This window comes from Oncorhynchus masou, chromosome 12 (genome assembly GCF_036934945.1).
Source record: "Oncorhynchus masou masou isolate Uvic2021 chromosome 12, UVic_Omas_1.1, whole genome shotgun sequence".
Lineage (NCBI taxonomy): Eukaryota > Metazoa > Chordata > Actinopteri > Salmoniformes > Salmonidae > Oncorhynchus > Oncorhynchus masou.
The window spans coordinates 18,832,756-18,855,093 of record NC_088223.1 but is presented as its reverse complement, the minus strand read 5'-3'; the positions used below and the strand labels follow the sequence as shown (position 1 = coordinate 18,855,093).

General features: G+C 41.8%; 1 protein-coding gene across 1 annotated transcript; it reads left to right on the top strand.

Annotated features, from left to right (window-relative positions):
- Window positions 1-1,363: 1,363 nt before the first annotated feature.
- LOC135549650 (N-acetylneuraminate 9-O-acetyltransferase-like) lies at window positions 1,364-22,314 on the top strand. The gene is made up of 19 exons (XM_064979819.1): window positions 1,364-1,681; window positions 2,931-3,027; window positions 3,197-3,317; window positions 4,982-5,026; window positions 5,233-5,295; window positions 9,587-9,631; window positions 9,740-9,863; window positions 10,112-10,326; window positions 11,597-11,763; window positions 13,461-13,716; window positions 13,911-14,000; window positions 14,251-14,370; window positions 15,067-15,223; window positions 15,415-15,494; window positions 15,744-15,845; window positions 16,411-16,551; window positions 17,323-17,400; window positions 19,318-19,410; window positions 19,538-22,314. The coding sequence occupies exons 1-19, from the start codon at window positions 1,438-1,440 to the stop codon at window positions 19,811-19,813; spliced, it is 2,514 nt and encodes an 837-aa protein (XP_064835891.1). The 5' UTR covers window positions 1,364-1,437; the 3' UTR covers window positions 19,814-22,314.
- Window positions 22,315-22,338: the final 24 nt, after the last annotated feature.

The following is a 22,338-nucleotide window of genomic DNA, read 5'->3' as shown; positions in this document are numbered from 1 at the left end:
ACCACCCACACAGACAGTGTGGTGAAGAAGGCGCAACAGAGCCTCTTCAACCTCAGGAGGCTAAAGAAATGTGTCTTGTCACCTGAAACCCTCACAAATGTTTATAGATGCACAATCGGGCTGTATCACAGCTAGACAGTGGTGCGGTCTGCCCAACACATTACCGGGGATAAACTACCTGCCCTCCAGGACACCTACAGCACCCGATGTCACAGGGAGACCAAAAAGATTATCAAGGACATCAACCACCTGAGCCACTGCCTGTTCACCCGCTATCATCCAGAAGGCAAAGTCAGTACAGGTGCATCAAAGCTGGGACAGAGAGACTGAAAAACAGCTTCTATCTCAAGGCCATCAGACTGTTAAACAGCCATCACTAGCACATTAGAGGCTGCTGCCAATAGGCATAGACTAGGAATCACTAGCCACTTTAAGGAATGGAACACGAGTCACTTTAATAATGTTTACGTATCTGGCATTACTCCTCTCATATGTATCTACTGTATTCTATACTATTCTACAGTATCTTAGTCACTTAATAATGTTTACATATCTTGCATTACTCATCTCATATGTATATACTGTATTCTATACTATTCTACAGTATCTTAGTCACTTAATGTTTACATATCTGGCATTACTCATCTCATGTGTATATACTGTTTTCTAGACTAATCTATGGTATCTCATTCACTTAATAATGCTTACATATCTTGCATTTCTCATCTCATATAAATTACTGTTTTTCTATACTATTCTACTGTATTTTAGTCTGTTCTGCTCTGACATCGCTCGTCCATATTTAATTAATTCCTACTTAGATATGTGCGTATTGGGTATATGTTGTGTAATTTGTTAGATATTACTGCACTGTCAAGCCTAGAAGCACAAGAATTTCACTACACCCCCAATAACACCCGCAATTTGATTTGATCTTCATTGCAGCCAATTGCTTCATGTGTCTTTCTGATCATTGTACCCTCAGTTGATATCAGTCTTTCTGATCATTGTACCCTCGGTTGATATCAAAAAGCCATGGCAATCCAGAAAGTCAAATCACCACAATTTCTTTAGTTCCAGGAACGGAATGATTTTTAAATTTAACTAGGCAAGTCAGTTAAGAACAAATACTTATTTACAATGATGGCCTACCCCAGTCAAACCCGGACGACGCTGGGACAATTGTGCGCCACCCTATCCCTCTTGCACTGAGATGCAGTGCCTTAGACCGCTGCAGCACTCTGGAGCCCCTGATCACAACACAATGAATGCAATTCAACAACTGATACGATTTTGCAGCATACGTTTTCAGGATCCTTTAATTGCACTGTTGATTTATTTAAATCATGTTTGCATTGACGATGGAAGGTGAAAAGCAGATGCAGGTGTCTGGATCAACCGCAGGTTTAGTACAGCGTCGGAAATCGCGCACCGGCGATGCCCCACACAACAGTGCCAGACAGCGGATGCGTGGACGCGCGGGTGTACTCAGCCCCCGACCACCCCGCTGTATCCTATTTGTCTACTTGTTGTCATGGAGGAGCCAAGATGGCGGTCCTGGCCTATAGCCTAGGCAAACGGGAAATAAATCAGTATTTTTGCATTAAAAATGCTAAATTATTATCTCTCGTTGCAGTCATCCTACTCACCGTGTTTCACACAGTTTCTCGGTATTATGGAGGTAAGCGACTGGCTTAAATATGTTTGTTAGATAGCCAGGTAACGTTACGTTAGCTAACAGACACTTGACTCAACTGTGTTCGGGGAACTTGTAGCTAGCTAACGATAGCTTCCCTCTTTGCTCGCTGTTAGGTCGTTTACTAACACAATCTTACTAGTTACAACAATATGGTGTTTGCAAATTGAGAAAACATAATAATAAAACCGCAAGGACTTAGCTACAGCCAAGCAATTGCAAGGAAGCATGAATACACTTGCAGGAGCCTGAATTAACTACCTAACGTTACCTACATCGTTGTAGCACAGATAGAACGATGATATATAACATATTTGGTGCATAGCTGTGATGCATACAGTCAAGCACAACGTGTAAAGTATCCTAGTGGCATCGTCGCGAGTTAACCCATGTTTAATTACATCATTGTAGTAGCTAGCTAGTAACGTTAAGCTCTTACTGGCAAACTAGCCTACTGTATTTGCTGATTGCAACTAGCTTGTTAGTGAATATGTCTCTTATCTGTCATCAACCAAAGCAAACGTTAGTTAATTGGTCAGTTAACGTTAGCTAATGAGTTAACGTAAGTAACCTACTGGGCATGCGCATAGCTAGCTAACGCTTGCTCGTTACTATAGAGCGTCATTTATTTTTTATTTTTACGGGAAGCTCAAGTTTGACATTACTGTTGATTTGATGGTGGGGATAATACAGCCATAGCTAACTGTGTAATCTAATGTATGTCTTGTGATTGGCAAGTATGCACATACAGCCACAGAGGAGGCAGGAGCCTAGCTGGCCATTTATAAATTATTGTTTGTATCTGGCAGGCAAGCGCTCGCCTCCGGGATGATGGCTTGCATACAGTGATCTTTGTTTATGGAAGGCATAGGACACAGTGGGCTCTCTTTGTGTACACTGAGAACAGCTGCTGCTGTTGTCTGGCTGCTGTTGACATTGGCTGCTCTTGACGCCTTCTCTTGTCACCCCACATCTTTTACTCGTTTGCATTGATTAATTGCCAGATGGTTCTATTCAATTAGAACACATGTGAACGTCATGAGATGTGTGTGCTTTAGTGGAAAATGTTGATGGCTTAATTTGTACTGCAGGCTGCAATGGTGTCTTGGCTGAACCTTGCATTGTGCACACTGCTGCATTTGTAGTGTTGAAAACCGTGTAGAGACAGCAGGTTTCATTGTGTGTGTTTTTTTTGTTATGGCTTACTGGAATGTTCTCTCTGTCTTCCCCTCAGGCGGAGACACATGTGAGTGGTTGCTGTCCAGTGGTCGGTTCTTAGGAGAAAATGTATGGCAGCCCTATGGCTGTATGATGCACAAATATAAAAGCATGTGAGTCACACCAATGGGGGGAATCTATGTATGTTGTGTGTGTGTGTAAAATGTGTTACATACTTTTGAGAGCATTTTAACCAAGCCCAAAACTACACAATTACCAAATTGTTTGTCAGTTGTTGTTACTATGTGTGAGTGAGTCATTAGTTGTTGATTTTTCCCACAGTGAAGCAAAGACTTGCCTTGCTGAGAAAAGGGTGGCCTTCATTGGCGATTCCAGAATACGGCAGCTATTTTATTCATACATACAAATAATCGATCCTACACAAAAAGAGAATGGAAGAAAGGTAAGCTAAATCCCCCTGGCATAAAGCACACACAAACCTGAATCTCTGAGCTTATGGCTGAATCTTAACTTGAGGTCTCTGTCCTTGTGTGACTGTCAAAGCTCCCATTGACATCAATGCAGAATTCTTCAAAAGTCAGTTAAGTCAGGATTCACCTCTTAAGTGTGTAACTAATTACTCCTGGAGATTCTGGATAAGAGTGTATGCTGAATTGCTCAAATGTAAGTGTGTGTATGTATGTATGTATGTATGTATGTATGTATGTATGTATGTATGTATGTATGTATGTATGTATGTATGTATGTATGTATGTATCACACACACACACACACACACACACACACAGTGGGGCAAAAAGTATTTAGTCAGCCACCAATTGTGCAAGTTCTCCCACTTAAAAAGATGAGGCCTGTAATTTTCATCATAGGTACACTTCAACTATGACAGACAAAATGAGAAAAAATCCAGCAAATCACATTGTAGGATTTTTAATGAATTTATTTGCAAATGATGGTGGAAAATAAGTATTTGGTCATTAACAAAAGTTTCTCAATACTTTGTTATATACCCTTTGTTGGCAATGACAGAGGTCAAACGTTTTCTGTAAGTCTTCACAAGCTTTTCACACGCTGTTGCTGGTATTTTGGCCATTCCTCCATGCAGATCTCCTCTAGAGCAGTGACGTTTTGGGGCTGTTGCTGGGCAACACAGACTTTCAACTCCCTCCAAAGAATTTCTATGGGGTTGAGATCTGGAGACTGGCAAGATCTGGAGACTGGCTCCTTCGTTGCCCGGGCGGTGTGTTTGGGATCATTGTCACGCTGAAAGACCCAGCCACGTTTCATTTTCAATGCCCTTGCTGATGGTAGGCTTTGTTACTTTGGTCCCAGCTCTCTGCAGGTCATTCACTAGGTCCCCCCGTGTGGTTCTTGGATTTTTGCTCACCATTCTGGTGATCATTTTGACCCCACGGGGTGAGATCTTGGGTGGAGCCCCAGATCAAGGGAGATTATCAGTGGTCTTGTATGTCTTCCATTTCCTAATAATTGCTCCCACAGTTGATTTCTTCAAACCAAGCTGCTTACCTATTGCAGATTCAGTCTTCCCAGCCTGGTGCAGGTCTACAATTTTGTTTCTGTTGTCCTTTGACAGCTCTTTGGTCTTGGCCATAGTGGAGTTTGGAGTGTGACTGTTTGAGGTTGTGGACAGTTGTCTTTTATACTGATAACAAGTCCAAACAGGTGCCATTAATACAGGTAACGAGTGGAGGACAGAGGAGCCTCTTAAAGAAGTTGCAGGTCTGTGAGAGCCAGAAATCTTGCTTGTTTGTAGGTGACCAAATACTTATATTCCACCATAATTTGCAAATAAATTCATAAAAAATCCTACAATGTGATTTGCTGGATTTCTTTTCTCATTTTGTCTGTCATAGTTGAAGTGTACCTATAATGAAAATTACAGGCGCCTCATCTTTTTAAGTGGGGGAACTTGCACAATTGGTGGCTGACTAAATACCCCCCCCCCCACTGTATATATATGATCTTTAGCCATGGTATTCCTAAATAAGATGGGTAGTTGCTGCACTCAGTCAATGCTCTAATCTTGAGTAGAGAAATAGAGGGACAGTGACTGTTTTATCCCCTGTTGTGATGTCTGTCCACCAGCATGAGAACATTCCCTTTGAAGATAGGAGCTCTTCAGTCAATGTGGTGAGCTATTTGTGTATCTTTCTCTCTCTTCACATCTCCTCTGTCTCAGTCAACAATAACAATGTCAAAGCCCAATCATTCCTTTTTTTAATTTGGCGATGTAGATTCACTTCCCAATAAACAAAAAAATCTCCCTTCAAGGCACACAGCATGTTTATTTTGGGGATTGTCCTGATAAGATCAATTGTTTCCTGTTTTGTTGTTAGGACTTCCTGTGGTATGCAGAGGTGAATAACTCTCTGAAGGAGCGCTTGATGTCATGGACAGAGGTAAAAGAAAGCACATGTACTGTACTGTGCCTTGCAAAAGTATTTTTTTCCTATTTTGTTGCATTACGACCTGTCATTCAAATAGATTTTTATTTAGATTTCATGTAATGGACATACACAAAATAGTAAAAATTAGTGAAGTGAAATGAAAAAAAGAACTTGTTTAAAAAAATAAACATTTTTGGGGGGGAAAAGTGGTGCGTGCATATGTATTCACCCCCTTTGCTATGAAGTCGGCAGGGTAGCCTAGTGGTTAGAGCGTTGGACTAGTAACCGAAAGGTTGCAAGTTCATATCCCCAAGCTGACAAGGTACAAACAATCTGTCGTTCTGCTCCTGAACAGGCAGATAACCCACTGTTCGTAGGCCATCATTGAAAATAAGAATTTGTTCTTAACTGACTTGCCGAGTTAAATAAAGGTAAAAAAAAGTCCGTAAATAAGATCTGGTGCAACCAATTACCTTCAGAGGTCACATAATTAGTTAGATTGCACACAGGTAGACTTTATTTAAGTGTCACATGATCTCAGTATACAGTTTAAGTCAGAAGTTTATAATATAGTAGAGAGAATGTTTTATCACATTCCCAGTGGGTCAGAAGTTTACATTCACTCAATTATTATTTGGTAGCATTGCCTTTAAATTGTTTAACTTGGGTCAAACGTTTCGGGTAGTCTTCCACAAGCTTCCCACAATAAGTTGGGTGAAGTTTGGCCCATTCGTCCTGACAGAGCTGGTGTAACCAAGTCAGGTTTGTAGGCCTCCTTGCTCGCACACGCTTTTTTAGTTCTGTCCTCACATTTTCTATACGATTGAGGTCAGGGCTTTGTGATGGCCACTCCAATACCTTGACTTTGTTGTCCTTGAACCATTTGGAAGTATGCTTCGGGTCATTGTCCATTTGGAAGATCCATTTGCGACCAAGCTTTAACTTCTTGAGAAGGTAGGCCTTGAAATACATCCACAGGTACACCTCTTGAGATGTTGCTTCAATATATCCACGTAATTTTCCTACCTCATGATGCAATCTATTGTGAAGTGCACCAGCCCCCCGGCAGCAAAGCACCCCCACAACATGATGCTGCCACCATCGTGCTTCATTGTTGGGATGGTGTTCTTCGGCTTGCAAGCCTCCCCCTTTTTCCTCCAAACAGAACGATGGTCATTATGGTCAAACAGTTCTATTTTTATTTCATCAGACCAGAGGACATTTCTTCAAAAAGTATGATCATTGTCCCCATGTGCAGTTGCAAACCATAATTTGGCTTTTTTATGTCCGTTTTGGAGCAGTGGCTTCTTCCTTGCTGAGCAGCCTTTCAGGTTATGTCGATATAGAACTCGTTTTACTGTGGTGATAGATACTTTTGTACCTGTTTCCTCCAGCATATTCACAAGGTCCTTTGCTGCTGTTCTGTGATTGATTTGCACTTTTCACATCAAAATACGTTCATCTATAGGAAACCGAACACGTCTCCTTCCTGAGCGGTGTGATGGCTGCGTGGTCCCATGGTGTTTATACTTGCATACTATTGTTTGTACAGATGAATGTGGTACCTTCAGCCGTTTGGAAAGTTCTCCCAAGGATGAACCAGACTTGTGGAGGTCTGAAATTTTGTTTCTGAGGTCTTGGCTGATTTCTTTTGATTTTCCCATGATGTCAAGCAAAGAGGCACTGAGTTTGAAGTTAGGCCTTGAAAAGCATTCACAGGTACACCTCCAATTGACTCAAATGATGTCAATTAAGGCTATCAGAAGTTTCTAAAGCCATGACATAATTTTCTGGAATTTTCCAAGCTGTTTAAAGGCACAGCCAACTTAGTGTATGTAGACTTCTGACCCACTGGAATTGTGATACAGTGAATTATAAGTGAAATAATCTGTCTGTAAACAGTTGATGGAAATATGATTTGTCATGCACAAAGTAGATGTCCTAACCGACTTGCCAAAACTATAGTTTGTTAACAAGAAATTTGTGGAGTGGTTGAAAAATGAGTTTTAATGACTCCAACCTAAGTTTATGTAAAATTCCGACTTAAACTGTATATACATCTGTTCTGAATGGCCCCAGAGTCTGCAACACCACTTAGCAATGGGCACCACTAAGACCAAGGAGCTCTCCAAACAGGTCTGGGACAAAGTTGTAGAGAAATGCAGATCAGGGTTGGGTTATAAAAAATATCAGAAACTTTGAACATCCCACGGAGCATCATTTAAATCCATTATTACAAAATTTAACATATGGCACCACAACAAACCTGCCAAGAGACGGCCGCCCACCAAAACTCACGGGCCAGGCAAGGTGGGCATTAATCAGAGAGGCAACAAAGAGACCAAAGATAACCCTGAAGGAGCTGCAAAGCGCCACAGTGGAGATTGGAATATCTGTCCATAAGACCACTTTAAGCCGTACACTTCACAGTGCTGGGCTTTACAGAAGATTGGCCAGAAAAAAAGCCATTCCTTAAAGGGAAAAAAACAGCAAACACGTTTGGTCTTCACCAAAAGGCATGTGGGAGACTCCCCAAACATATAGAAGAAGGTACTCTGGTCAGATGAGACTGAAATGTAGCTTTTTGGCCATCAAGGAAAACACTAATTCTGGCGCAAACCCAACACCTCTCATCACCCCGAGAACACCATCCCCACAGTGAAGCATGGTGTTGGCAGCATCGTGCTGTGGGGATGTTTTTCATCGTCAGGGACTGGGAAACTGGTCAGAATTGAAGGAATGATTGATTGGCGCTTTATACAGGGAAATTCTTGAGGGAAACCTGTTCCAGTCTTCCAGAGATTTGAGACTGGGACGGAGGTTCCAGTCTCAACTTAAAGATTGCTGTACACCAGCAGAACCCATTCAACTTGAAATAGCAGGCGCAGTTTTGCCTTGAACGGGCAAAAATCCCAGTGGCTAGATGTGCCAAGCGTATATAGAGACACCCCAAGAGACTTGCAGCTGCAAAAGATGGCTCTACAAAGTATTGACTTTTGGAGCGGAGGGGTGAATAGTTTTGCACACTTGATCTAATTTCATGTTTGTTCCATAATAAAAACAACAAAATTGCATCTACAAAGTGGTAAACAGGTTTAGTAAATCAAATGATTCAACCCCCCCCCCCCAAAAAAAAAAAATAATAATATATTTTTAATTCCAGGTTGTAAGGCAACAAAATAGGAAAAACGCCAAGGGGGGGTAAATACTTTCGCAAGCCACTGTATCTAACACAGGTTTGGGTCAATTCAAAAAGTAAACAGAAATTCCAGTTTATTCAGTTTATTCATTTAAAAACAGACATCCATTTTCAATTACTTAACAACTACCAGCAATACTATACCTGCACCTGTCGACGACACAAGTTGTTCTGCTTCCACGAGCACATCCAATGCTAGCATCAGTAATTCTACATTTGTTGTTAGCCCAGCTGGCATGGACACTGACAGTTGTGAATATGATGCAGCCGAAGAGTTACTGCTTACTTACCTGGGAAAGCACAGAACAACAGACAGGGACGTTGGACCATCGAAGAGGCGTAAATATGAGAACTACATTGATTTGGGGTTCACTTATATTGGGAGTAGTGCCTTTCCTCAGCCACAGTGCGTTTATATGTGCAAAAGTACTATCTCAGAACTCGATGAAACATTCCCTCTTGCGCAGACATTTAGAAATAAAACCTGCTAATTTGAAAAATAAGTGACATGGCAAGAGATGTTTTGAAACAATTACTGCTTCGCATACAAGCCAGTAAATTCTATGCGTTACAGCTGGATGAGTCAACAGACTTGGTGGGCCTGGTATATGTCCGTTACGTTTATGGGGGGTCAATTAAGGAAGACATCCTCTTCTGGAATCCAGGACAACAGGAGAGGATATTTTTAAAGTACTAGACAGCTTTGTAACATCAAATGGACTTTTGAAGGGGTACAGGACTATAAAAAATTTGAAGCACTGATCTAATCCCACATAATCGTAATCACATCTTTGTTTACACCTCTTCTGTCCTCAAACATCCGCGTCTTATTCGTTAAAGTGTGTACTTCATGAGAGATTTTTACAATGTATTTTTTTTGTTTGACAATGCATATGCAAGAGAGATTATATTTAAGTGCTACTGTATAAATACTGTGATTTATTTAGGTTTGATTGAATTGAGCCCCTGGAAGAGCCCTCAGCAGTAGGCTATTTCTGTTGCCCATAAGCAGACGATACATAGCAACAGTTTACTGTGATTTTAAAGATCATTCCAAAATAGTAACATGGCATGATTTAATATGACTTCTTGACTGTGTTTCAGGATCCTTCTGTAAAACCAGATGTCGTCATCATTGGAGCTGCCACTGTTAGTGAAATATGCTCATTCTTAACTCTGTTTACCACCATATTTATCACATTTCCTCCTGCATAGTTTAGATGGATTTCATTATAGAGATTTCAATCTTTCCCATAGTGGTCCATCAAGTTGCGTAGTGGCAGCAGTGAGGCGCTGCAGCAGTACAGGGCCAACCTCACAGCCATCTCCTTGCCTCTGGAACAACTGGCTGAGGATGGGGAGGTCTACTGGGTTTTACAGGGTTAGTGCTTTACTGTTCATCTACCAGTCAATCAAAAGGAGACATGTTGATGAGTGCTTTGAAAATGAGGAATTTATATTAATTAAGCATTTCTCTCTCTCCCCTACGCTCCATCTTTCTTTATTTTCTCTCTTCTTCCATCTCTTTCCATCTCTTTCCAATCTCACTGTCCTCCTCCCCCTCCATCGCTCTCTTTCAACCCCCCCTCTCTCATGCCCCCTCTCATTCCCTTTCTCTCTCTCCTCCAGACCCTGTCCATGAGGAAGTTCTGAGTGATAACAGGAAGATGATTACTAACGAGCAGTTGGAGCTGTACAACGAGGCGGCGCTCGGCACTCTGAACAGCAACAAGAAGAACGCCAAGGCCAGAGTCAGGTTCTTGGGCGCCTCGCGCCAGGCTGCCATGGAAACCATTGCCCAATCAGCTGATGGCCTGCACCTGCCCGAGAACACCCGGAACGTGGTAGGCTTTTAGGTGGTCTGTCTGGCCTGGCACCTCTACCTGCATCTGTATGATCAAATAACAGCTGGTTTAAGACTAAAATAGAAACAAAAATGAAATATGTATGGTTTGAAACAGTTTAGTGCTGAAAAAACGTCCGGCTTTATGACTCTCTTAACCAGCACCATGTCAAATTACACTGTCCATCCTGTATACCTTGCACTTTAATTCATTAAACATTTGACAGCTTTTAGGTTAATCTGCATTTGCCTAGTTAGTAGATTGGTGTGCTCCTCTTTATAGAAACATAGTCTTTGAGGACAGGGTTCAAAGTACAAACAGAAATCAAATCCAATTTTATTTGTCACCTCTGCCGAATTCAACCGGTGTAGACCTTACAGTGAAATGCCCTAACCAACAGTGTAATTTTTAAGTAAAGAAAATGGGTATTAGATGAACAATAGATAAGTAGGGAAATAAAATATATATACAGTAGTGAGGCTGTATACAGGCACCGGTTAGACGGGGTAATTGAGCTAGTATGTACATGTAGGTATGGTTGAAGTGACTACGCATATATGGTTAACAGAGAGTAGCAGTAGCGTAAAAGAGGGGGTGGTGGGTGGCGGGACACAATGCAGATAGTCCGGGTTGCCAATGTGCGGGTGCACCAGTTAATCGGGCTAATTGAGGTAGTATGTACATGAAAGAATAGTTAAAGTGACTGCGTATATGATAAACAGAGAGTAGCAGCAGTGTAAAAGAGGCGTTGGACACACAATGCAAATAGTCTGGGTAAAAGCTGTTGAGAAGCCTTTTGGTCCTAGACTTGGCACTCCGGTACCGCTTGCCATGTGGTAGTAGAGCGAACAGTCTATGACAGGGGTGGCTGGGGTCTTTGACACCTCCAGGTGAAGAGGTCCTAGATGGCAGGCAGCAGTTTAGCCCCAGTGATGTACTGGGCTGTACGTATAAGGTTACATACCGTAAGACTGAGGTAAACTACGAGTCTGTTACAGCACGAGCCGCGCATGGCTCATTCTAACCTACCCTGGTTATGAAGTTTCCCAAAGGTACAGGTCTAGGATCAGCTTCTCCTCCCCATAATCCTTACCGTTAGTGGGGAAAATGCAAAACTGACACAAGATCCATGTCTAAGGGCAACTTCACCCTATACCTGATAACCCTGTCACAGTAAACCTAACCTTTGCCCTTAATCCGGAGCCAGGACAAGGCTTGCACTGTGCTGGAGTCTGGCGCTCTATAATAATGTCCCTCTACCCTCCACCAGGGTGCCATGATCCTGATGAACGCTGTGTGCAACAAGGTCCTGCGGCCCATCCACGGCTCCTGCTGCCAGGCCCTGCCGGCCCCCAGCCTCCTCCAGAAACTGACGGCCTGTGTCTTCCTGGGCTCAACACTGGTATTCCTGGTGCTTCATGCTCTGGGCCACAACAGGTACACGCTCCCTTGTGGTCCATGGGTTCTATTCCCGCTGGGGCCACATATACTGAAATATATACACCTAAACTATTTTGTGTTGTTCAGATCCAGGGCTCTAAATTAAAACATTTCACTGGTGCTCCCAACGTAAACAATGTTAGGAGCACCCCATGAAATGTAGTAGCACCAGAACGTGTTTTTATTGATTGAGATACAGCTTTCATTGAGCCTATATGAATTCTAGCTGCTTTTGAAGCACATGTTGTGCCCTAGAAAATATGTAACACTGTAAACACATGAGTTTATTATAATAACTCAATTGTTGATACGAATCCCTGTCATTAATATTAAAAGTAATTTGTAGAATATTAGGTTTCTACATTGTGTAAAAGCACTATTTTCCGATTGAGATGCATTACATTCAAATTTGTTCACCGTTTCTTTAAAAAAACGTCAGGTTTGTGATCGGGATGCACCGATATGACATTTTTGGCTCATACCGATATCCAATATTTGACTTGCCAAAAACAACAGATACAGATAGCGATATTTAAAAATGTATCAGCCTTTTAAGCATTCTAGTAAAGCTAAATAGTTGAAACAAGGTGTCAAATGTTCATTTGTTCAGTTAGGAATAGATTGTTTAATAACTTGTAAATGAGAAAAATGACAAATCCATGAATGTATTTAATCGCACAACAGTTATTCATGACACAATTATTTTAGCTGCCCCGTATTACAAAGATAGTTGTTGGTGGCTCTTCTTACTATCCAATCTTGACTGTGTGGACTTAAAAAATAAAAATAAATATTGGTGGAAACTAAAATGCAGTTAATCAATTGCTTGATAAAAGTACTGTCTCTAGGCTGTCATAAACTGCTATAACTTTTCAAATGTACTTCACTGACTTGACTAGCAAATGCGAAATTTACAACACATCTCATCTTTTATTTAGGAAATTGTTATTTTTTACAAAAGAACAAAACTGCTTTGTTTTAAATTCAATAAAAATCTTGACCTATTATACCAGCCATGAATGAACAACAGAAAAGCCACTGGGCTTAGTCAATTTTTCCAGTGCCATTCGATGGCTGGGTTACAATATGCCTGCCCATTTACAATTTTAACATTTGGGGGAGGTTTTTCTTCACAAAGAGGACCTGCTCGGCTTTGTCACGAGAGTCTGTTTCTTTTTTCGTCTACAATGTGTGAAGCTGCACTGAAAAGGCGCTCACTGTCCACACTAGTACAGGGAGAACCAAGATACTTCCGCACAGCTTTAGCTAGGATGGGGAAACCGCGCTTGTTACTTCTCCAGTATTGAAGTGCATCTTCATTCCTGGTAGGTTCTGTCAGGTATCCTAGGATCTGCAAATAATGGGAAAGGGGGGGTTAGTACATTTAATACACCATATTGCATTTTTCTTGCATTCCAAAGATCATCAGGCATAGATCAACATTGGCAAATGTTGGCTGATGTAGTAACAGAAAATGAAAATACAACGCATCTCTCTCACAGACACACACACTGACCAAACAGTTATTTTGTTGGCATTTACGTATGTCCCCATTACTTGTAAAACATAGTCAAAACCTATTTCTTTCACTTACTTGCTGCCGCGCCGTTTCGTTGTTCATTTGTTGAGTTGTTTCATTCTCACAAAGGATTTCATCATACATGTCAAGCAGTGAAGTTTAAACATATTAACAGGCACTGGAAGTCCCGGCCCACTCCCCCCGACGTGGAGAGTGGCGAGGAGAAGCCGGCCACGGCGGCGTCGCCTCTCAGCCACAAGGCTCCGTTCCAGGCCATGTGTAAGATGGGCCTCATCATGGCTTACTTCTACCTGTGTGACCGGGCCGACGTCTTCATGAAGGAGCAGAAGTTCTACACCCACTCCACCTTCTTCATCCCCCTCATCTATATGCTTGTCCTGGGAATCTTCTACAGTGAGAACAGCAAGGAGGTGAGACGGTTTGGGATGGAATGTTTAAGGGAGTTGGAAAAAGTGGTATGTTTCTTGGAGGTGGAAGCTTAGGCCTACATGAATTCAGAGATGTTTCTGTTTTAAATGAGTTGTTAAAATGACTGCTAAACTCAATCGTCCATGTGTGACCTGATAGAGCCTTCTATCTCAGTGATTTTCTATTTCCCACTCAGACCAAGCTGCTGAACAGAGAGCAGACCGACGAGTGGAAGGGCTGGATGCAGCTGGTCATCCTCATCTACCACATATCTGGAGCTAGCGCCGTGAGTTTTACCATTACCTTTGATTTATATTGATGTGTTAACTCTGTCGCTTTGAATATAAACTCATTTACCACATGTAGAATTGCATTAGAAAGCATTTACAGCCTCCCGGGTGGCGCAGTGGGCTAGGGCACTGCATCGCAGCGCTAGCTGTGACCATGTAACCTATTTCATTATTTTTTTATTTTTTTACTGCAATGTGTGATCAAGTGAAGGGGGGTGTGTTTTAAAAGTCAATCTTTCTTCCCAGTTCATCCCGGTGTACATGCATGTTCGGGTCCTGGTGGCAGCATACCTCTTCCAGACAGGATATGGACACTTCTCCTTCTTCTGGCTCAAAGGGGACTTTGGACTCTACAGAGTGTGCCAGGTAACTAATAGGTTTTATTAGAGTTAATAAAATGTTACTGTGATACTGATTTGAGCTGCTTAGACCTAAGGGACTAAATGTAACGTAAAATACACAACTGCTGACATGTCATTGTTTTTATGGCAACACATTTTTTTAATCAAAAACCAAAACATGGATAGTTAGCAACAACTGTATTGATCACATATGTAGAGGTATTGATAAGGAACCCCTTGATAAGAGGGATCGGTATGGTCTGGCCCAAGCTTACTTCACACAGGTTGTACTTTGGTTATGCTGCAGTATCAAGTTCCTTATCTCAAGTTACCCTCTGTGTGTCATTGTTAAAAGCAATGTCTGTTCCACCATGCCAAACTATTTCTATTTAATTTACATAAATATCATTATTTTTTAAGCACGTTCCATGTCTGTTCTTTTAGAATGCTTTGTTAAAAGTGAGAATGGCCATTTCCTGTTTCCTGTATCTGTATCTCCGGGGTGAAGATTCCCCTAGGTACAGAACAAGGATTAGCTTCCCTTCCCCCAATCCTAACCTTTACCATTAGTGGGGGAATGGACCAGGTCTCTCTTGGAAAAGAGATATTCTCTCAATGAGGAAAAAACCTGTATAAATAAAGGTAAAATAAAAAATAAATGCAAAACTTACCACAGATCAGCATTTAGGTGCAACTTCACCGTATTCCTGTCTGTTTCCAGGTCCTATTCCGTCTCAACTTCCTGGTCATAGTTTTGTGTCTGGTGATGGATCGGCCGTACCAGTTCTACTACTTTGTGCCTCTGGTCACTTTCTGGTTCGTCATAATCTACGCCACCATGGCCATGTGGCCCCAGATACTGCAGAAGAAAGCTAATGGTCCGTATGGGTCAGCCATTGTACTGGACAAGTTGTGGTAGAAGTAAAGATAGCTTTTAAAGCACTGGTTTATTTACTAAGAAATGCTTTGATTTTAAAAGTGATTAAGTCAGAAGTGATTCATACTAGTGTTGAATTGTGAAGAACTTCTGTCCAGCACAGTGAGTGTTTAGTCATTTGTCTTTTTACAGGTAGTGGGATGTGGCACATTGGAATTCTAGTGAAGCTGCTTGGGCTACTCCTGTTCATCTGCTTCTTTGCGTATTCACAGGTGTGTTCATCATCCGGTTTATTCACTCATTTAGAGCCTTTAACTCTCTTGAGATTTTGAATGGAACTAAAAAGTTCTCAACTGGTATGGGTCAATGTTTAAGACCAATGGCTGTATTCATAAAGCGTCTCAGAGCAGGAATAGTGATCTAGGATCAGGGCTCCCATGTCCATGTAATCTTATCTTATTTTATCTAAAAGGCTAAACTGATCCTAAATCAGAGGGTGTTTAACTGTCTATCTCTTCCAGGGGTTGTTTGAGAACATTTTCTCAGTCTGGCCCGTCTCCAAGCTCTTTGAGCTGAACGGAAGCATTCACGAGTGGTGGTTTAGGTGGAAGCTGGATCGATTTGTAAGTAGATATTTGAACATGTTTTTACACCCTTTAAGTGGCTCTCTCCTATCAGATTTTCTTGATAAGGTATCAACATATCACACTATCACATCTCTTTAGGAAGTTGCACCAATAACTTGTCAAATGTTTTTTAATTGTCATATACACCTGATAGGTGCAGTGAAATGTGTTTTGTAGGGTCAGCCATAGTAGTACATTTAAACTTGGTGTTGCTGGTATTAGAACCAGCGACCTTTCGGTTACTGGCCCAACTCTCTAACCGCTAAGCTAACTGCCGCCCTAGATGAATCTGTTGGTCGATGTTTAATGTTGGTGATCTAGATGGTTCTATTGGTTGGTCAGTGTGAGTAAGTGGTACTGTGTGGTTCAGTCGGTAGAGCAGGGTGCTTGTAACATCAAGAGTGTGGGTTTGATTCCCACTGGAGACACGCATACAAAAATTAATACACACACTACTAAGTTGTTTAGCATAAAAGCATCTGTGAAATGGCATTTTTTATTGTTATTATTTTATATATTTGTATCTGAATGTGTGTGTTTTGACTTTGTGTGTGTCGTTCAGGCCATTATCCACGGGATGCTGTTTGCCTTTGTCTACCTGTTGCTGCAGAAGTGCCAGGTCCTCTCTGAGGGGAAAGGAGAGTCTCTCTTCTCCACAAGAATCTCCAACATCCTACTCCTCATCTCTGTGGTCTCATTCATGGTAAGAAGACCATTTTCTAATGTATTTATTTCATCATTACTAATACTACACTCTAAAACCATATTCTAGTATTTACTTTATTAGTCTGTCAATCTCCAAACTATTGTGCTTGTCAGGAGTCCAGTTTTGAAGAGTAAAAAACTGTCATGATGATGTGTTTTTGTAGTATTCATTTTAATCAGTCAGGTGAGTGTATTGAGCACCTATTCTCATGAAGTTAACCTCATCATTTATTTTTTATTTGTGAACATTCACACTCTGAGATCAATGCAAATCTCAGATGGAAGATGTCCCTTCTATCCCTTTCTGGTGCACATTGTGCTCCTTGTTACTAACCTTAGCTTTTACCTTGTACACCTTGAACAACACTTTCCTAACCTCTCCTTGTACTCCTTGAACAACACTTTCCTAACCTCTCCTTGTACATTGATCCTTGAACAACACTTTCCTAACCTCTCCTTGTACGTTGTGATCCTTGAACAACACTTTCCTAACCTCTCCTTGTACGTTGTGATCCTTGAACAACACTTTCCTAACCTCTCCTTGTACGTTGTGATCCTTGAACAACACTTTCCTAACCTCTCCTTGTACGTTGTGATCCTTGAACAACACTTTCCTAACCTCTCCTTGTACGTTGTGATCCTTGAACAACACTTTCCTAACCTCTCCTTGTACGTTGTGATCCTTGAACAACACTTTCCTAACCTCTCCTTGTACGTTGTGATCCTTGAACAACACTTTCCTAACCTCTCCTTGTTTCATCTGTTCCAGACCTACTCCATATGGGCCAGCAGCTGTAAAAACAAGACCGAGTGCAACGAGATGCATCCCTACATCTCAGGGCTCCAGGTAAATAGAGCAGGAAGTCAGGCCTTGCTTACTGTTGGTCTCACAGACAAAGCCATGCTCACAGTAGTTTTCCCACACACATATTTAAGTTTTGTTACTTGTCAAGTAGTTACCCCGAAGCTAAGGAGTTATTGAACATCTTTAAACAGTTAATGCACACCTTCTACCTTTAAACAGTTCGGAACGTACTGTAGTTGACACAGACATGGATTTCATTATTAATTATTTTCTAAATCCTTAGCCCTTCTCTGAAGGCCCATTGTTCCCCACTGTGTTTGGGTTAATAATCATTTGTAGAGGGGCTATATTTCCCCCCAGCATGCATTTATTCACTATTCTGAATGTCTAAAGAATCCAGATGTTGTTCTGAAATATGAACACAGAAATAATGAACATTTTCAACTCTTATGGTGGTGATTTGTCTTGAATTGGACTTGCATTCTTCTGGTCTCGGTCTTGACTCGGGTCTCCCTCCCGGTCTTGACTTGATTTGCTCTGGTATTGGGCTTGTTTCGGTCTCGCTTTAGGTGGTCCCGAACACAACACTGTGATATAAACTCAGCAAAAAAAGAAATGTCAGTTTTTCAGGACCCTGTCTTTCAAAGATAATTCGTAAAAATCTAAATAACTTCACAGATCTTCATTGTAAAGGTTTTAAACACTGTTTCCCATGAACCTTAAACAAGTAATGAACATGCACCTGAGGCACAATCGCTAAGACACTAACAGCTTACAGACGGTAAGCAAATAAGGTCACAAAAGAGGACTCTAAAGAGGCCTTTCTACTGACTCTGAAAAACACCAACAGAAAGATGCCCAGGGTCCCTGCTCATTTGTGTGAACGTGCCTTAGGCATGCTGCAAGGAGGCATGAGGACTGCAGATGAGGCCAGGGCAATAAAATAGATGGACACCTGATCATCCTCGCAGTGGCACACCACGTGTAACAACACCTGCACAGGATCGGTACATCCGAACATCACACCTGCGGGACAACATGGTCTGAGGCGGTGTGTCACAGCATCATCAGACTGAGCTTGTTGTCATTGCAGGCAATCGCAACGCTGTGCATTACAGGGAAGACATCCTCCTCCCTCATGTGGTACCCTTCCTGCAGGCTCATCCTGACATGAACCTCCAGCATGACAATGCCACCAGCCATACTACTCGTTCTGTGCATGATTTCCTGCAAGACAGGAATGTCAGTGTTCGTCCATGGCTAGTCGAAGAGCCCGGATCTCAATCCCATTGAGCACGTCTGGGATCTGTTGGATCGGAGGGTGAGGGCTTGGGCCAATCCCCCCAGAAATGTCCGGAAACTTGCAGGTGCCTTGGTGGAAGAGTGGGTTAACATCTCACAGCAAGAACAGGCAAATCTGGTGCAGTCCATGAGGAGGAGATGCACTGCAGTACTTAATGCAGCTGGTGGCCACACCAGATACAGACTGTTACTTTTGATTTTGACCCCCCTTTGTTCAGGGACACATTATTCCATTTCTGTTAGTCACATGTCTGTGGAACTTGTTCGTTTTTTGTCTCAGTTGTTGAATCTTATGTTCTTGCAAATATTTACACATGTTAAGTTTGCTGAAAATAAACTCAGTTGACAGTGAGAGGATATTTTTTTGTTTGTTGCTGAGTTCACAATACATAGCCGAAAATGACGATGGAATTAGTTGCCTTCTACAATAACAGGAGGGGTGTAGTTTACTGTAGCTCAGCCAAAGAAGAATAAAGAACATGCTTTGCTGTTCCCAAATGAAACAGTGAGCCGACATTCTCTTGTTTCTATGTATTGATCGTCTTTTTGGTCCAGCCCCTGTTAGCATTGGCATGTGCTTAACCCCCCCCACCCTTAATACAGTTGGTCCATGCCATGCACTGACTGGCTGGAATGTCTTTCTCCTCCTCCTCTCAGATCCTAGCCTTCATCCTAATCAGAAACATTCCCGGATACGCCCGCTCTCTATACAGCTCATTCTTCGCATGGTTCGGGAAGATCTCCCTAGAGGTAAGATGGATGCCACTTGCAGGGATGCTGCACTCACTGTTCATCAGCAGAATCTCTGTGTGATACTTGTGAATTTAATTTATTGCATCGTACTCCCTCCCTTTCCCTCTCTCTTTCCGACCCCCAGCTGTTCATCTGCCAGTACCACATCTGGCTGGCGGCGGACACCAAGGGCATCCTGGTGCTGATCCCAGGCAACCCCTCGCTCAACATAATTATCAGCACCTTCATCTTTGTGTGTGTGGCCCATGAGATCTCCCTGATCACCAACGACCTGGCCCAGGTGGCCATCCCCAAGGACGGGGCCGCCCTGCTCAAGAGGCTGCTGGCTGCCGGGGTCTTCACCCTGGGTCTACTTCTGATGTCCAAGAGCGCTGAAGGGAACCAGGGAGAAGGCCACTGAGATGAGGGGAGGGGGTACCACTGTGGGGGAGAGGTAGACTGATTTCTAGACTAATGAGAGTGACTGACTGGTTAGTCTTCCATGACCCCAGGGTCGTAATCATTTGGCACCAAACTGAAGAAAATTGACTGATAGATGTGTTTCATTGCAAACCTTTTAAAACCTTTTGCTATGGTTTGCATCAATGAATACGACAGAGTTGAACAGGCCAAGTCAAGGATATGGCACTGCTGTCTGTCTCTCTTGACTGCTCTGCTCTGAGTACTGGGGTGAAAGTCATACACTGAAGAGGACGAGGTCCCAACTTGGGCCCACACATCACTGAACAGCACATTAATAAGGTACTGACTCCATCCTATAGACGTTTACAATGGAAGAAGGGTGAGGTGGGGGTGGAGGATCGGGGGTAATGGTGGGTTTGATGATGTGTGGATTTTTTTTAACGAATTGCTCCCCAGATGACTACCTATGCTGTGTACTAGCTTTGACTGGGCTCTGGTCTAAAGTAGTGCACTATATAGAGAAGGGTGCTATTTGGGATGCAGGTAGAAACAAATAAAGTTTGCCTTGTGCTGAAAAGTGAGGTCAGCAGTCACCTAGCTCTGAAATCTGTTTTATGCACATTATTTAATTATTTAAATGAAGCTTCTATTTTATACAGGGTTATTTTTGTTGTTGCTTTTGTTTTTCCATTTGTTGTGTGTGTGCCCATGACTGCTGTTTGTTTGTGAATGAAGTATTGCCTAGATATTTTCCGTTTATTTTGTCACCACCTCAGACCACAGCCAGGCCATGGAGAAGATGCAGTAATGAATTTTCATTGCAGAATCCTGTTGCATTCTGGGTCTGACACGAGCCTATCCTATCGGGGTGAACAACCACTGGTGTGTGTGTGCATCCGGTTGCGCAGGTTCAGTTTCACCAATTTCTACTAGTATGTTAAATGAGAAGTGTGGATGTTGTTTCTGTGTTAGTCATCTTAAAGCAGGCTTCTCAGAGCTACAATAGAACAGGCACTGCTTTGTAAATACATCTAACATAGCGTGGCAGGACATCCGGCAAAGCATACTTACCACTATAATGAAGCCACTGCTAATGAGTGGATGGATGATATGCACCTGACTTAATGCCTTCGTTCTACTGCCTACAGTTTTCTCTTTAGTTGCCACACGGCATCAGTGCCAAGTTTGCATTGAAATCTGACGCGTCGTGATCAAGGTTGGAACTTAAGGATTTTGGGCAGTGGCTTGCTGGGCTAGTAGACTGTAATTTCTACTATCCCGGTTGGTATTCTGTGCTATATTGTAAAACACCTAATTTCACTCGCCGCCGGGCTAGTTAAGCACATTTTCTACTAGCCCAGTCTGAAAAGTGCTAACATTGGGGCTAGCTTAATTTCCATCCTTGGTCGTGATACTTCATGATGTATTTAAAAAAAAAGGGGGGGGTGAATGGGAATTATGGCTAAAGAATAAAAAGCAGTACTTCATGTAGAGCCTGTCATTTACCTACAAATGGACAATATACACCAACCGTTAAGCATTCTTTCAGCCAACGAGTCAAACCCATGTTCTTTGTGTGTATTTTCCAATTCTGCCATGTAAGGTTTTTACAAGGGAAGGTTATTTAATTTTAAATGGCATAGTAAAACTAAGATTTTTGTATATCTGCTACTTCATCCATTTTGTACCTCACCTTGGCGGTGGCCAAAATTGTATGGATTTAAGGAAACACTGAATCGCTTCATATCCAGTTGTTGAATCATTTAGATACCACTTTGATACATTGGTTATCGTGCCCATTATTTAACACCCTTCACAACGTGTAAATCACCTGCTTAAAGCTGGATGTTAAGGCAACTTAGCAGATATTGTAAGTGTACATTAAGAAGACTGCAAATTAGTTAGTTATTTTAGTTTAATCGCATATTAATTTTATCTGTATATTTTCTGTGCCGTGGAAAGGTAACTGAATGGGGTGTACACTGTAGAATTATTACAGGTTGATGTAGCTTCTCAATTAAATTAATTCAATACCATAGATTGGTCTGACAGGTCTTGGTACTATTCAGAAGTCTGTATCCCAAATGGCACCCTATTCCGTATGTAATGCAAACCTCTTAAACCTGAGCCCATAGGGCTCTGATCAAAAGTAGTACACTTTGCAGGGAGTAGGGTACCATTTGTTTGTTACAATTAGCTTGAAAGTCAAAACATTACACATTTTGATTATTGGATTGATCAAGGAGATTGTCGAAATTGCACCGACTGTAAATGGACAGGAATTGTTCTGAATTTGGTTGTCAGGAAAAGTATCTTACAGTATGTTATTCACAATTTTAGATTTTTCTGTTTAAATTAAAAGAAGCAACAACTATATATACCCAGAGAAGTTATGTAAATTATTTTGTGACGTCTTAAAAATGTGAAATGTACCCATTTTATTTATAAATGCCTTTATTCTGTTGTACATTGTCAATAATACATACCTTCATAAAAATATTGTCTGACTTCTTTGTCCCTTCC

What these genes read in the sequence shown, in the direction of transcription:
- LOC135549650 (XM_064979819.1), top strand. Translation starts at nt 1,438, where the DNA reads ATGCCCCACACAACAGTGCCAGACAGCGGATGCGTGGACGCGCGGGTG. An exon ending in GACTCTACAGAGTGTGCCAG is followed by an intron (nt 14,371 to 15,066) that starts GTAACTAATAGG and finishes GTCTGTTTCCAG; the next exon opens with GTCCTATTCCGTCTCAACTT. An exon ending in TCGGGAAGATCTCCCTAGAG is followed by an intron (nt 19,411 to 19,537) that starts GTAAGATGGATG and finishes TCCGACCCCCAG; the next exon opens with CTGTTCATCTGCCAGTACCA.